The sequence below is a fragment of the Scyliorhinus torazame genome, chromosome 16 (assembly GCF_047496885.1).
Source record: "Scyliorhinus torazame isolate Kashiwa2021f chromosome 16, sScyTor2.1, whole genome shotgun sequence".
Taxonomy (NCBI): Eukaryota; Metazoa; Chordata; class Chondrichthyes; order Carcharhiniformes; family Scyliorhinidae; genus Scyliorhinus; species Scyliorhinus torazame.
In genome coordinates, this window is record NC_092722.1 from 189,219,638 (window position 1) to 189,236,407 (window position 16,770).

General features: G+C 46.4%; 1 protein-coding gene and 1 long non-coding RNA gene across 4 annotated transcripts in view; one reads left to right on the forward strand and one right to left on the reverse strand.

The window, feature by feature from the left end:
* Positions 1 to 281: 281 nt before the first annotated feature.
* LOC140393316 (zinc finger matrin-type protein 4) overlaps positions 282 to 16,770 on the forward strand; it is a 588,935-nt gene continuing 572,446 nt past the window's right edge. For 2 of the 3 annotated variants that reach the window (XM_072479642.1, XM_072479643.1), the window contains exons 1-2: positions 282 to 472; positions 6,359 to 6,463. In XM_072479642.1, the coding sequence (XP_072335743.1) occupies positions 6,359 to 6,463 (105 nt within the window). In that variant the 5' untranslated portion in view covers positions 282 to 472. The remainder of the gene's footprint in view (positions 473 to 6,358; positions 6,464 to 16,770) is intronic. The other variant, XM_072479644.1, reaches the window with a different exon arrangement.
* LOC140393317 (uncharacterized) overlaps positions 6,067 to 16,770 on the reverse strand; it is an 83,626-nt gene continuing 72,922 nt past the window's right edge. Inside the window, exon 3 of the long non-coding RNA XR_011935574.1 lies at positions 6,067 to 6,150. This is a non-coding gene — a long non-coding RNA (uncharacterized lncRNA). The remainder of the gene's footprint in view (positions 6,151 to 16,770) is intronic.

Below are 16,770 nucleotides of genomic sequence, written 5' to 3' on the forward strand. Positions count from 1 at the left end.
CTACTTGTGACAATAAAAATTATTATTAATAAAGAAAATCTCTTGGTTTTATTTAAGTTAAGCAATTTGCCATAAACTGTGAAACAGCAGAGGTAGATTGCAACAAGGTGGCGGTGGTTGTTGGGAGTGGAATTCGATTTATCCAGCCTCTTATGTCCCAATCCTGGCCTAGATAAATCATTTACTTGGAGAGAAAAGGATTTTCCTCTCTCCCTCTCTCTCTCTCTGTCAGTTCGCGAAACTGAGTGTTGGAGGCGCTGTGCGTTTGGTACCAGGGAAGCTGTCACGTCGAGAGAGAGCATCGTCCATCCCAGATTACAGGCAAATCATCACGTCTACACTCATACTCACACACACTGTGTCTCTTTACAGACAGCATCTCAAGGAGGTAGGGGAAGGAGACGGTAAGGGAGGCGAATGAGCAGAAACCAACGGCGAAGCACTCTTCAGAATCATTGCAACGAGTTGGGGGGTAAGTGGAATTCAATAGCCGAATATGTTGCAACCTGATATTCCCCAGTACCGTCAAACTAAACTAACCAGCGGGTTCGGCGTCTCAGTTTAACATGCGTTGCTCCTTTCCTCTATTATTTCGATTTTAATTATGGATTCGAATTCTGCGCGTTTTCCTGCGACTTCGGGTGGTGTTTTGGAAGTGTGTAAATTTGTTGAGTAGTTTTGGGAAACGCGTTGAATAAAATTGAGAGGCAGAACATTCAGCAGTGGAGAGAGGCAGATACTGGGGCTAATTGACAACGTGTTTATTAGATTTGAACCGCCACACCATTATATATTGCAAACCACAGCCACACACGTTCACTGATGTGACTGAGGGGGGGGGGGGTAAGCATTTATACAGATTTTTTTAAAATAAAGGAAAGTTCACACGTTCTGGACCCAGAGAGAGGAGTCAACAGGCAGTGTCCTTTCCCCAAGTCCTGACATGTCACTTTTAGTATACATTGAGAAACAGAAATTGTCACCCAGTGTTGCTCCTTTTATAGTTGATAAAAGCTGCTGAGGACACATCTCCCCATCTAAGAGTGAGACACCGTTACACGTGAAGTGATGGGGAGTAGAATGTGTGCATTTTTATTCTGGTTAACAGCCAGGATTGTTTGTTGGGAGGGTGGAGGGCTACAGGGTTGAGGAGCGGGGTGGGGGGTGGTTGGCAGTGGAAATACTATTTCTTCAAGAGAAGCACAGGATTTTCTCTCCTATCCCATGGAAACTGGTTATTCGCACCCCTCCTGCAGTCTCTTCTTGCAGGTTCGCACCGACATCTATATAAACGCACTGGCTCACTCCATAACCAGGAGGCTTCTTTGCAGGTAACAGGATGGCTCTTAATTTGCAAAGAACTAGTCAACACTTGGCAGGGCGATATTCCTGAGAAAGGTGTCAGGAACAAGGCATGGACGTTGTTTTAATGCTGGGGATCTTTATATTCCAGAACTGCTTGCGTTATGAACTTTGCATTTGTATCATTTCCTGGAGCCTGATTTTGGAATAATATTTTGAATTGCATAGGAGCTAGATTAGCACAGGGCTAAAGAGCTGGCTTTGAAAGCAGACCAAGGCAGGCCAGCAGCACGGTTCAATTCCCGTACCAGCCTCCCCGAACAGGCGCCGGAATGTGGCAACTAAGGGCTTTTCACAGTAACTTCATTTGAAGCCTACTTGTGACAATGAGCGATTTTCATTTCATTTACAGCTTAGAAAAAGGCCATTCAGCCCAGCTACTCTATGCCTCTGATTGGATTCTATGCAAACATCCTCCTACCCTACTTCATTTCACCCTATCAGAGGAAACTTCTGTTTTTTTCTCCCTCAGGCATTCGCTGCCTTTCCCTCATGTGCCTCAATATAATTCACCTCAACTACTTAATATGATGGGTCAGTTCTCATTCCAGTCACTGTCTGGCTGAAGACACTTCTCCTGAACTCCCTGTCAGATTTAGCAGTGACTATTCAGTATCTGGGGACACTTTCTTGTGATTGCAAAGAATATTGAGCGGATTGTGGATGTTTTTATGTCATGAGTGCTTTTCGTCAGGCTTCAAAAAACAAAAGATGTTGTAAAAGCCCCAACAATTCAAACTTGCATTTTCGCTGACTTCTGTCGTTCTCCACTGTGGAAGCAGTTGGTTTGTGTACAGTTTATCTTTGGGTTTTAAGGGCAGGCATTCACAACAACCCTGGTCCCTTCTCCACTCAAACTGCAAAAATAAAACGAGTGACGAGCTACCAGACACTCGCTCCAGCCTGAGTTTTCACTGGCCTCTTTTGTCCTTGATGAGGTGTGTGTATGTTAAATGCTGGATAATTCAGACAGTTTTGAATTTCAGTCTCAGCACTCCCAGGTTAGATGGAGGTACTTGCATTCCTACTAAATCAATGTACCTCAGCCCAAGCACTGAAAAACAATCCAGTATGCTTTCCATCCAGTTCCCCCACTGACGGGTTGAAAGTGCTAATTTGTGAATTAGCCTAAACCCCCCCCACCATCGGGACTTCACTGACTTCCTCTTGAATTCCAACTCCCATCACCAAGGACGCACCAAAGAAAATGTGCGATGGAATTAAGGAGAAATAAGGTGGAGAGCGAATAGACTAAGATGGTCCAATTCCCCCTGCTTTATAAAGCTCATAAATTGTATGTAAATGATTGAGAATTTAATGACACAGCATGAGATCTATCGAGTTTAATACAAAATACAGAGAGCAGTAGAGCTTTCGTTTTTATTTGTAAATTAAGGAGACCTGCATTTACTTCATGGTGATTGTTGATAATTGTGCAGTCTTTTATTATTCTACATTTTATTTTCATGATTGCCTATAACTATGTTATGAATTATGATTACGTTTCATTTGTGTTGTCATCATCACAATCCAGCTCCTCCTGCCATAATGATCTTCCAAAAATCAATTAACTATCTCCCTATATACCGTCTGTCTGTCTGCCTATATATCTATCCCTTGCCTTTCCAGCTCGCAGTCTCTCCAGTACTTTCACTGTTCGTTTCCCTCTCAATTATATTGTTTGTCCTCTCAATCACTCATTCCTTCTCATCCTTTTCAGCCTTTCTCCATCTTTCTTTGCAATCCCTCACTCTCTATCTCACTTTAGTCCCTCTCTCTCTATACAAAAATATATATGTATACAACCTGCACCAAGGTTCTGTGATGGCTCACACATCATCTCCTTCAACCTCCCCGTCTTAAAATAAACATTCATTTGGGTATTGAGAAACTTCTCTTTTCTCTCCAGTGCATCCTGACACCTTGGAAGGGAATTTCACTGAAGCTATCCTGATCCCTGATCTCCACTATTATCTCAACACACTATTTTACTCTCCCTTTAAAGCCAGCAGCACAGTTGACCCAGTGGCCAGGTACAGTGTGTACCATTCAATGCTACAAGCAGATCACTTCAGTCTGAGAGGAGACTGAGTGAAAGCAATGCTGGTTTTTAATTCAGACTTTTAGTAGCGCCGTTCAGTGTGCGTAAAATATTTGAGTGCCGAATTATCTCTGGATTTGGGTTTAACAGTTTTTTCAGCAAATAGATTTTGAGTTAAACAATGTAACTGGAGTGGTGCTGATGATGAGCGCTTTGAGCCACACACCAGGAACATCCCAGAATTTACACCAAGCCTTTGCAGAGTTAACACTTCTCCTCAAAGGTGGCTGCAAGGTAGCACCGATTAATTGGATTGGATTGCATTTGTTTATTGTCACGTGTACCGAGGTACAGTGAAAAGTATTTTTCTGCGAGCAGCTCAACAGATCATTAAGTACATGGGAAGAAAAGGGAAGAAAAGAAAATACATAATAGGGCAACACAACATATACAATGTAACTACATAAGCACTGGCATCGGGTGAAGCATACAGGGTGTAGTGTTAATGAGGTCAGTCCATAAGAGGGTCGTTTAGGAGTCTGGTGACAGTGGGGAAGAAGCTGTTTTTGAGGCTGTTCGTGCGTGTTCTCAGACTTCTGTATCTCCTGCCCGATGGAAGAAGTTGGAAGAGTGAGTAAGCCGGGTGGGAGGGGGTCTTTGATTATACTGCCCATTTTCCCAAGGCAGCGGGAGGTGTAGATGGAGTCAATGGATGGGAGGCAGGTTCGTGTGATGGACTGGGTGGTGTTCACGACTCTCTGAAGTTTCTTGCGGTCCTGGGCCGAGCAGTTGCCATACCAGGCTGTGATGCAGCCAGATAGGATGCTTTCTATGGTGCATCTGTGAAAGTTAGTAAGGGTTAATGTAGACATGCCAAATTTCCTTAGTTTCCTGAGGAAGTATTGGCGCTGTTGTGCTTTCTTGGTGGTAGTGTCGACCTGGGTGGACCAGGACAGATTTTTGGAGATGTCCACCCCACAGTGCCTGTAGAATTAGGATGGTGAAAATAATATTAACCGGGGTCAAGCGTCTGATATCTATTCTCTGCCTTCTACTGAAAGATGTAAGTGGGTGTGAATGTTAGGGCAAGACTGGGGTTTGATTGTGCGGCCATGCTTGACAGTCCTATTCTGTCTCAATGTGCGGGTTCGTACATGAAGATTGAACATTTGACAGAATATTGGAGGTTGGTTCGTGCACCCGGTATCGAAACCAAGCAAGAGTCAACATATTGGGGGCAGAAGAGACGGGGGGGGGGGGGGGGGGAATAATTGTCCCGCAACCAATGGCGTCGTCACCATCACAGCCCGTTACTTTTGACCTCATAATTGTCAATGAGTGGCATTGCCAGAACCAGCAAAAGGCCTCGTATAAGCAATAAATGCTGACTCAGCCAGTGACGTTGACACCTACTCCCATGAATGAGTAAAAAAAATATAATTTGTATCAAAAAAATAATGACCTCAATTTAATTAGCATTTTAATTACTTACTTAATATTTCAGGTGATGTGAGACCATTTCTGTCCATAACTGAATATTAACTACAATTCAAGATGACTTTCTTACTAATGGTCACTTTCTTACCCATTGCGGAGAGAATTGAAGGTAAAAGCAGCCAGTGTTAAAGAGACCTGATTGTCTGCGCCCTCATCAACCGCCGAGTGCTTTGGGGGACTGGAAGGTGAATTAAAATAGAGGGAAAACAAATGTTTTAAAAGAAGATACACTCTGTGATATATGAATGCTATTCTGTTAAACTTGCTAAAGTCTTGATAACTTGGGTGCACTAGCTTGCTGGAGTGTTGGAACTTGCACTAAAAGCAATGTTGGCTTCATCAGCTCTTTTGCAACTGTCTCGAAAGTTGCGTTTTGGTGCATTTGTTGCAACATTGCTACTCCCAGCCCCCAAAGGTCTTGGTGCAGGAGACTTGACGGTGAGTGCCGGCAGGTTACTTTTGGCGGCTGAGAAACCGTAAATTGTTCCCATGTCCATCATAGAATCCTATATAGGGTCTCAATCTCTGATTGGGCAGATCCTGGGTATGAATCGCTGATTCTGGCGGACAAACATTTCTGATGGGCCAATCAGGGTGACTTTTGGTTGATCCCCGGGGTCAGCAAATGAGAATTTGCGTAACAACAATCCCCTTGAGGGTACGACTAATGTAAAAATTATACAGTACTGCATAGTATTTACAGCACTGAGACACATCATTCAGCCCAACTGGTCAATGCCAGTGCTTCCCATAAACCTCCTCCCACTCCTCTTCATTTAGCATTGCCAACATACCTTTCTTTATGTTCATTTACTGGACGTGAGCAGCAGAGCCAAGGCCAGCATTTAACGCACATCCTCAATTTGCCCTTGAAATTCCTTTGTCTTCCTCATGTACTTACCTAGTTTCCCCTTAAGTGAATATATGCTATTTCCCTCAACTACTCCGCGTAATAGCGAGTTCCATATTCTCACCACTCTCTGGTCTCCCGAATTCCAGACCAGATTTCTAAGTAACTATTATATAAAAGGAAGCAACATACAGTCAAATCAAACAAAAAGGAGCTCAACAGCTCAATGAATAAAAATTGACACATCCCAACTTAATCCTCACGGTGTTATCGGTCCGGTCTGAATATCAGCAGACACAAAGCGTAACAGTTGTCAGTGCAAAGGAGTTTTATTTTCCTTACTCTAAGGGTATTGGAGTCAGCGGGGTGCACATCAGAATGGGCAGCATTCAATTTGTTCCTGCAGACAGAAGGACAACAGAGTTAAGAAACGGGTTTTGTTTGGATTTCACGGCCTCTCCTCACAACCTTCTGATTTTCTGAATGTAATGCACAATCTTGCTGAGTTGCATTCAATTAACCTGGGCTCTTTCTATTTTCCCTTCCAGCTTCCAGTGCCACTCTACACGTCTCATGTCTGCCTGTCTATTTTCTTTTCTCTTTTGCAGATGAAATCTGCGGGGACAGGTGAGACAGAGTTGTTCACAGACAGCTACTGTAACATCTGCAATGCACAGTTAATCTCCGAGTCCCAGAGAGTAGCACATTATGAGGTAAGGAATGTTTCCACTCTCAATTCCCCACGCCCCCGACCCCAACAACCCTCAAAAGGTGAAATCCTTTAATTAGCTATTTTGCTTAGTGAGAGAGAGAAAGGTCAACTTCCCTTCTCGTTGCTTGAAACTTTCAAAAAGCCCTAATAACACCCCAATCATAACTGGATGGAAGAAAGAATTTCTGTTTATATAGCTCTTTTCCTGTCTCCAGGATGTACATCAACGTTTTATTGACAATGAAGTATATTTGAGGTGAAATCATTGATACAGAATAGGAAATGTGGCGGCCAATTTGCACTCAGCTCTTACGTACAGCAATGTGATAATTATTAGATAACAGTGGGCATGGAATCTTCTCCGTCCACCTGAGAGATTAAGGTCTGGATTGTCCGGTCTCCCAGCCACGTGTTTCTTGGTGGCGCGTGGTTTGCTGGTGTCGTCATTCTCTACTTCTGCCGCTTGTTAATGGGGTTTCCCACTAAAGCCACCCCACGCCATCGGGAAACCCGCGGGGTGGGGGTGCGCTGCTGGTGGGAACAGAGAATCCCGATGGCCGGAGAATTCCGGCCCAGATGGGGACTCCGGTTTAATATCCCACCCAAATGGCAGCGCAGCACTCCCTCAGTACTGCACTTGTGTGTCAGGCTGGATATTGTTACGGGCCAGGGTTTAGAGAACCCCAAAGTGTATCATGGAGTTCACCTGACCAACTTTGAATAGATTGTTGTGATGGGGAGCACACTGCAGGTGTGATGCAACAGAAATCTACAGCACTTTTAAATTAAAACACTGTTTATTTATGAAACCAGTTAACACTTTATAAACCCACAGTTAACATCTTAACAACTATCAACACCAATAAATCCCCCAAAGAATACAGTACTCTCCAAGTAACTCTTAATCTTTTCTTGCAACATCCATAAGACAGAAAGAACCCTTTTTACAGAAAGACATCAGGTTTAGCTTCTCTATTGAGAGCAGTGACCAATTTGAAATCACCAAATGAACATTCTTCAGCTTGCAGAGATTCACACACATCCAGCTGTGACTGCCGCTTCTCCAAATCGAAAACAAAACTAAAACACACCCTATTGTTGTGAGCCCAAAGTGAAAGTAAAAGCAGACAGACAGCCCAGCTCCACCCACACTCTGACATCATTGATAAACACCCATTTCTTAAAGGTACATCCACTACAGCTATTTTATAAACCCCCCATTTCTTAAAGGTACTCTCACATGACAATATTATGCTTTGTCTTTGGACATTTTATGCGGTGGAGCATGAATCCACAACCTTCAGACTCTGGCGTGGCATTGCTACCCACTGGGCCACAGTGGGCTGGAACCATTGGTTTTTCCACAGCCTGACAGTTCACGTCAACCAACCGGTGCAGAAAGCTGACAGCCATGTGAGTTGACTGTTAGCGATTAGCCCATCAAAGCTACAACATCGGAGAGAAGCCGGGAGTGAGGAACCTGATCAAAAAATCATGAGATAGATTACAAGCCCTTTGATGTACATGGAACAGTGCGCTCATCGTCAGGAGGCCAAGGTTTTGAAGTGAGCATTAGGGAGTCCAACAGCAGACCCCAAGGGGCTCTGTCAGTCCAACAGATCTCTGCCTACTCATCGTTTAATTTCCTCTGTAACTCAGTGTGATGAGGACATCTTCTGTAGTGATAGCCCACTTTGAGTAGCTAAAATTGGCTTTCCAGAATTAGGATGGATGTCCCAGGAGTGTTTCTTTCAAGTCATGGAGCTTCCACTCAAACATGTAAAGCCACAAGTCACGATATCAAAATGGTTGATAAGGAATTGTCCATGATTAATTTCAAATTATCCACCAGGTGTCACATGTGTAACGATCCTTGACCAGACCCCCGATATTTTGGTAAGATTCGGGACCAATAGCATTTTGTTCAAACTAGACAAAGTTTGAGATACAAGACATTTGCTCAATGCAGAAAACCACAACAATTTTGAACAAAGAAAAATAAACTTTACAAGGGCAGAAAGATGAAAGAAATTTACAAGATCCAACCAATACTCAAATATCCGGAGTAAATATTCGCAAATGAACAGTGGTCGGGCACACACAGCATGGAATAAATAGCAGATGTGACCAAGACAGGGTGATGGATTTCCCAGCAACCCACCTGGACATGCCTAAACACTGTGAGCCAACCAATCTCACAAGGAATTCCAGTCTCACCTTTGAAGATCTAACCTGGAAGTTCTCTCTAAAGGTAACTGCAACTCGGACAGCATCAAAGTTGGCCCACCTCACAGGGGTTCAGTTGCACCTTGTGCTCCTGGATTCCAAAATTTGCATTCCAATACCAACTCACAAACACAACTTCAGCTCTTTGACCGTGCCGAGCAGAAGATTGCAATTCCAAAGAGGTACATTTGCCCTGTTGTCTCACAGCACAGTTTCATCAAAATCTGCGGCCTTCTTAAATTTTCAGGCCCTGGGTCCTCGTCACTTAAAGTCTGCTACCTGCAACCATGTCTCGAATTGAAGCCACTTTCTCTGCTCCTCTTGTTTCCTTTAATTTAATCATAACCAGTCTCTGCCCCCTTGGTGGGACTTCTTTTTGGGCCCGCTCCTCTCCCATCTGCTTGGAGGGCCGAAGGGCCTGTTCCTGTGCTGTACTTTTCTTTATTTTTTTCTTTGTGCCTTTTGGGATCCCCCCCCCACCCCCCACCCCCCCCCCCCCCCACCCCCACCCCCCACCCCCCAACAAGGCACTCCGCTCCTGGTCACAGGATCCAAATTTTTGAGCCATTTTCAATCTCACACAGGTGCAAAGGGCCCTTCCACAGGCCAAAGGATGTACGTTGCTGGGCTGCATAAGTGAAGCCAAGGTCAACTGGGATTTGGAATACCACATTTCATTCTTAACCATGATGTGGAGATGCCGATGTTGGACTGGGGTGGGCGCAATACAGGTTTTCTGGAAACCACCTCTTCATTCACTTCAGGAAGGAGCTGCGCTCCGAAAGCTAGTGATTCGAAACAAACCCGTTTGACTTTAACCTGGTGTTGTAAGACTTCTTACAGTTCATTCTTAACACCAAGGCAAGCCTGATTTTCGTAACACACAGAACAAAGTTTTGAGGAGGAAAGAATGGGAATTTTAATTGCAAACATCCCTCTACACTGTCCCCATCAAACACTCCCAGGACAGGTACAGCACGGGGTTAGATACAGAGTAAAGCTCCCTCTACACTGTCCCCATCAAACATTCCCAGGAGAGGCACAGCACGGGGTTAGATACAGAGTAAAGCTCCCTCTACACTGTCACCATCAAACACTCCCAGGACAGGTACAGCACGGGGTTAGATACAGAGTAAAGCTATCTCTAGACTGTCCCCATCAAACACTCCCAGGACAGGTACAGCATGGGGTTAGATACAGAGTGAAGCTCCCTCTACATTGTCCCCATCAAACACTCCCAGGATAGGTACAGCACAGGGTTAGATACACAGTAAAGCTCCCTTCACACTGTTCCCATCAAGCACTCCCGGGACAGGTACAGCACGGGGTTAGATACAGAGTAAAGCTCCCTCTACACTGTCCCCATCAAACACTCCCAGGACAGGTACAGCACGGGGTTAGATACAGAGTAAAGCTCCCTCTACAGTGTCTCCATCAAACACTCCCAGGACAGGTACAGCACGGAGTTAGATACAGAGTAAAGCCCCCTCTACACTGTCCCCATCAAACATTCCCAGGACAGGTGCAGCACGGGGTTAGATACAGAGTAAGGCTCCCTCTACATCGTCCCCATCAAACGCTCCCAGGACAGGTACAGCACGGGGTTAAATACAGAGTAAAGCTCCCTCTAGACCGTCCCCATCAAACACTCCCAGGACAGGTACAGCACGGGGTTTGATACAGAGTAAAGCTCCCTCTACACTGTCCTCATCAAACACCCCCAGGACAGGTACAGCACGGGGTTAGATACTGAGTAAAGCTCCCTCTACATCGTCCCCATCAAACGCTCCCAGGACAGGTACAGCACGGGGTTAAATACAGAGTAAAGCTCCCTCTACACCGTCCCCATCAAACACTCCCAGGACAGGTACAGCACGGGGTTTGATACAGAGTAAAGCTCCCTCTACACTGTCCCCATCAAACACCCCCAGGACAGGTACAGCACGGGGTTAGATACAGAGTAAAGCTCCCTCTACATCGTCCCCATCAAACACTCCCAGGACAGGTACAGCACGGGGTTAGATACAGAGTAAAGCTCCCTCTACACCGTCCCCATCAAACACCCCCAGGACAGGTACAGCACGGGGTTAGATATAGAGTAAAGCTCCCTCTACACTGTCCCCATCAAACACTCCCAGGACAGGTGCAGCACGGGGTTAGATACAGAGTAAAGCTCCCTCTACATTGTCCCCATCAAACACTCCCAGGACAGGTACAGCACAGGGTTAGATACACAGTAAAGCTCCCTTCACACTGTTCCCATCAAGCACTCCCGGGACAGGTACAGCACGGGGTTAGATACAGAGTAAAGCTCCCTCTACACTGTCCCCATCAAACACTCCCAGGACAGGTACAGCACGGGGTTAGATACAGAGTAAAGCTCCCTCTACAGTGTCTCCATCAAACACTCCCAGGACAGGTACAGCACGGAGTTAGATACAGAGTAAAGCCCCCTCTACACTGTCCCCATCAAACATTCCCAGGACAGGTGCAGCACGGGGTTAGATACAGAGTAAGGCTCCCTCTACATCGTCCCCATCAAACGCTCCCAGGACAGGTACAGCACGGGGTTAAATACAGAGTAAAGCTCCCTCTAGACCGTCCCCATCAAACACTCCCAGGACAGGTACAGCACGGGGTTTGATACAGAGTAAAGCTCCCTCTACACTGTCCTCATCAAACACCCCCAGGACAGGTACAGCACGGGGTTAGATACTGAGTAAAGCTCCCTCTACATCGTCCCCATCAAACGCTCCCAGGACAGGTACAGCACGGGGTTAAATACAGAGTAAAGCTCCCTCTACACCGTCCCCATCAAACACTCCCAGGACAGGTACAGCACGGGGTTAGATACAGAGTAAAGCTCCCTCTACAGTGTCTCCATCAAACACTCCCAGGACAGGTACAGCACGGAGTTAGATACAGAGTAAAGCCCCCTCTACACTGTCCCCATCAAACATTCCCAGGACAGGTGCAGCACGGGGTTAGATACAGAGTAAGGCTCCCTCTACATCGTCCCCATCAAACGCTCCCAGGACAGGTACAGCACGGGGTTAAATACAGAGTAAAGCTCCCTCTAGACCGTCCCCATCAAACACTCCCAGGACAGGTACAGCACGGGGTTTGATACAGAGTAAAGCTCCCTCTACACTGTCCTCATCAAACACCCCCAGGACAGGTACAGCACGGGGTTAGATACTGAGTAAAGCTCCCTCTACATCGTCCCCATCAAACGCTCCCAGGACAGGTACAGCACGGGGTTAAATACAGAGTAAAGCTCCCTCTACACCGTCCCCATCAAACACTCCCAGGACAGGTACAGCACGGGGTTTGATACAGAGTAAAGCTCCCTCTACACTGTCCCCATCAAACACCCCCAGGACAGGTACAGCACGGGGTTAGATACAGAGTAAAGCTCCCTCTACATCGTCCCCATCAAACACTCCCAGGACAGGTACAGCACGGGGTTAGATACAGAGTAAAGCTCCCTCTACACCGTCCCCATCAAACACCCCCAGGACAGGTACAGCACGGGGTTAGATATAGAGTAAAGCTCCCTCTACACTGTCCCCATCAAACACTCCCAGGACAGGTGCAGCACGGGGTTAGATACAGAGTAAAGCTCCCTCTACATCGTCCCCATCAAACGCTCCCAGGACAGGTACAGCACGGGGTTAAATACAGAGTAAAGCTCCCTCTACACTGTCTCCATCAAACACTCCCAGGACAGGTACAGCACGGGGTTAGATACAGAGTAAAGCTGCCTTTGGCCCTGCCTCATTCAATAGGTCAGATAGATTTCAGCTTAAGTGTGGGACTAAATCTAAGATGCTCTGTTTACATTGTCTAGATATTGAGGAAAGCTGTCACTCCAAATGGAGAATAGCTGCTGATGTTGCTTTTTGATAGACAAAAGTTCCATTTTCTGAAAGTGTAACTTTTATATTTCACGAGGACGTATACATTGACTATACCGCTTGCCATCCAAGATTGCCACAATAACACATTGCTATTGAAGTGTTCTGCTAGGGGCAACACGGTAGCACAGTGGTTAGCGCAGTTGCTTCACAGCTCCAGGGTCCCAGGTTTAATTCCGGCCTTGGGTGACTGTGTGGAGTCTGCACGTTTTCCCCGTGTCTGCGTGGGTTTCCTCCGGGTGCTCCGGTTTCCTCTCACAGTTCAAAGATTCATAGAATCATAGAATTTACAGGGCAGAAGGAGGCCATTCGGCCCATCGAGTCTGCACCGGCTCTTGGAAAGAGCACCCTACCCAAGGTCCACACCTCCACCCTATCCCCATAACCCAGTAACCCCACCCAACACTAAGGGCAATTTAGCATGGCCAATCCACCTAACCTGCACATCTTTGGACTGTGGGAGGAAACCGGAGCATCCGGAGGAAACCCACGCAGACACGGGGAGGACGTGCAGACTCCGCACAGAGAGTGACCCAAACCGGAATCGAACCTGGGACCCTGGAGCTGTGAAGCAATTGTGCTATCCATAATGCTACCGTGCTGCCCCAAGATGTGCAGGTTAGGTGGATTGACCATGCTAAATTGCCCTTAGTATCCAAAAATTGTTCGGTGGGGTTACGGGGATAGGGTAGAGGTGTGGGGATAGGGTGGAGGTATAGGCTTCGGTAGGGTGCTCTTGCCAATGGCCGGTGCAGACTCGATGGGCTGAATGGCCTCTTCTGCTCTGTAAATTCTACGCTTTACGAGTGCAGCATCCAAATTGTGCAGAAAATTCTGGAAAAGTGAATGAAAGAGAGAACAAACTTGAATTTCTATTGGCCCTTTCATGACCAGAGGATGTTTCAAAGCAGGTTACAGCCAACAAAGTTGTTCTTGAAGTAAAAACAGCAAATGCTGCATGAGGCAGCGACTTTGGACGGAGAAACCCAGTTAATGTATCAGCTTGACAGTCTTGAATCAGAAATGGTCACAATGTCGTGGAATAAAAAGAAAAAAATGCCAGAACTGCACAGAAAGGCAGATAAAGAGAAAAGGCAAGCTTTGTGTTTTAAGAAGTACAGACTCATTATCGTGCATTAGATTACACCAGACCTTATTAGTCTTTCAGATGCTGCCGGAGTGCTTTTTCAGCATTCTTCTGGGTTTATTGCAAAAAAGAATAAAGTAGTGTATTTTTATTTTGTAATTGATGAGTAATGAGATGGTTTTACTGCTTTGAGTGGGAAGGATTTTCTGTTGTGTGGGGCAGGCTGTTGTTTGCACACTGCTAGACCATCTGCGCTCTCCCTCTCTGGCCTTGATGATCACTGCTTAGCATGTGCCAATCATGTGTGTGTCCGTGTTTCTGCCGTGTGCTCACCAATACGTCATGCAACCCTGCTCATGGCCAATTTAGAACACACACACACACTCCAGTAAATTAAATTCCTTTGAAGTATGGTCACTTTTAGGGGCTGGTTTAGCACACTGGGCTAAATAGCTGGCTTTTAAAGCAGACCAAGGCAGGCCAGCAGCACGGTTCAATTCCCGTACCAGCCTCCCTGAACAGGCGCCGGAATGTGGCGACTAGGGGCTTTTCACGGTAACTTCATTGAAGCCTACTTGTGACAATAAGCGATTTTCATTTCATTTCTGTATTGCAGGAAAATATGACAGCTGATTGGGCTCAGCAAGATCCCCAAAACTGCTGTGATAATGTTTAAGGAATCTCTTTCAGTGGCGTTGCTTGTTGGGGGGGGGTGGCGGAATTCTGGTCAGGACACTGGGGACAACTCTATTCTTCTTCAGAGTACTAGCCGTGGGATCTTTGAAGTCCGCCTGAGACTGCAGACGGATCGTGGCTTAGCAGCCCATCCGAAGGATGCCGTCTCTGACAGTGCAGCGCCTCCGTAGCACAGCACAGGAGAGACACCCTAAACTATGAGTCAAGTTTGAAGGAGTGGGGCTTGAACTCCCAACCATCTGATTCAAGAGCGCTCTTTGTTGAGTCAAGGCTGACACTACATCTAGAAGACTAGATGGTGGAGGGTTAGAAGGAGGCGGAGAGGCTTTGGAGCCACTTGCTGATGAAGTCAAGGATGTTGAAGCTAATGTTCCAAAGGTGGGAGAATCAATGGAACTCAGTGAGGGCTGGAATAATAAAGACAGAGACTCGAGCACGTAGACTAACATTCTAGTACAGTGCCGGGTTTGGGGGGGGGCGGGGCGTTGGTACAGGGACTCTGAGGGCCTTTAGGATGACATGTTAAATCAAGACCTCATCAATGCTCTCAGTTGGATATAAACGATGTCAGGGCAACAATACTAAAGGAGAGCAGTGGGGGATCTTCCCTCTTTTCCCAGGGCTAATCTTCACCCGCTCATCAACAATGCTAATTAACAGGCTTTTATCTAGTCATTATCACATTGGTGTCTATGGGAGCTTACTGTGTGAAAATTGGTGTTGGAGGAGCTAAACTTGCAGACTCAAGGGCGGATTGAAATCTGTATTAGGTAGAACCAGAGGCCCGACAAGGACAGTGTTAGAGTTAGCTATAGACTGCCTTATCTGTTAAATAGCTGGAGTGTGTCACATTCACACATATAACTGTACCCCCGAACTGTCTGTCTGTTCACAAAATGATGTCAACAGCAGATTCAGTAAGAAACATAGACAGCGTTGAGGCAGGTTCACCTACACCTGAGCTGTGATATTTACAATAGGGTTCTTTTCCCAGCCAACATCAACACAACTCCCTATTTCATTACCCCTTTTCTATTTTGTACTTATGTATGTGTGTGTCTATGTGTATTTGTCTTTTTGTGTGATGTGGCAGGCTATATTAGGGGTATCGCGGTACCTAGGTGGGATGTACCTTATACTGTAGTATGAGTGGTCGAACCTGCCTGCTGGCTCCGCCCAGCACGCGGAGCATAAGAGTCTGTGTTTCACCCACAGCAGACATTCTGTACCGGAGCTGCTGGGGTAACTACTTGTTCATTAAAGCCTTCAATTGGACTACAATCTCGCTCCAGTAGTGATTGATCGTGCATCAGTGTGTGTATGTGTCTGTGTTTTTGTATGTGTGTTTCTCAGTTTGTGTATGTGTCAGTCTATGTCTGTGTGTTTCTTTATGTGTGTGCGTGTGTGTGTGAGTTGTGCTCTCTCTGTCACCCCATAGATGCACTTAAAGGGAAACTAGACAAACACAAGTGGGGGAAAGAAATAGACTGTGACTCTGACCGGGCGAGGGAAGTGACAGGGAATGAGGCTCCTGTAGCACAGGCCAGTTGGACCAATTGGCCTGTTTTTGTGTTGTAAATTCTACGCGATTCTTTGTCACTTTCTGAATTTCATTGTTCCAGCATCTGTCTTTCTCTTTCTCTCCCTCTGTCAGTCCATCTCTGTTTTCCAGGGTTCGCTTCTCCTCTCCTATGGTTGGTTTAGCACACTGGGCTAAATCGCTGGCTTTTAAAGCAGACCAAGGCAGGCCAGCAGCGCGGGTTCAATTCCCGTACCAGCCTCCCCGAACAGGCGCTGGAATGTGGCAACTAGGGGCTTTTCACAGTAACTTCATTGAGGCCTACTTGTGACAATAAGCGATTTTCATTTCATTTCATTTCATTCCCTCCCTGCTGTACCATTTCTCATGCCAAATGTCTGTTGTGTTCGTAGTTCAGTGGGTAGCGCACTTTGGGCACGATTTACCGGCCGCATCCCGCCGGAATTGCGGTGTGACCCGGCCGGTAGATCCGTGACAGGCCCCCCTGGGATTCCCGACAGCTGTTCTGCCTCGCGAGGGGGGCGTTCCTTGCTGGGGCCCAAAATAGCAACAGAGTGCCGTTAGATAGCGGGGTCAGTCTCGGCACATGTTAATCCTGTCCAAAGCAGACGCTTTTCTTTGCTTAGATTGCACCCTTCATCGCTGAATCAGAAGGTTGTGGGTATAGGCCCTGTTCCAGAGACTTAAGCACAGAAATCTAAGTGGACCCCCCCCCCCCCAGAGGGTGTGCTGGACTGTTGGAGGAGCTTTGTTTTGAATGAGATGTTCAACCAAGGTCTCGTCTGGCCCCTGAAAGATTCCACGGTACTGTTTTGAAGAAGAGTCGGGTGCTCCCCTCGTTA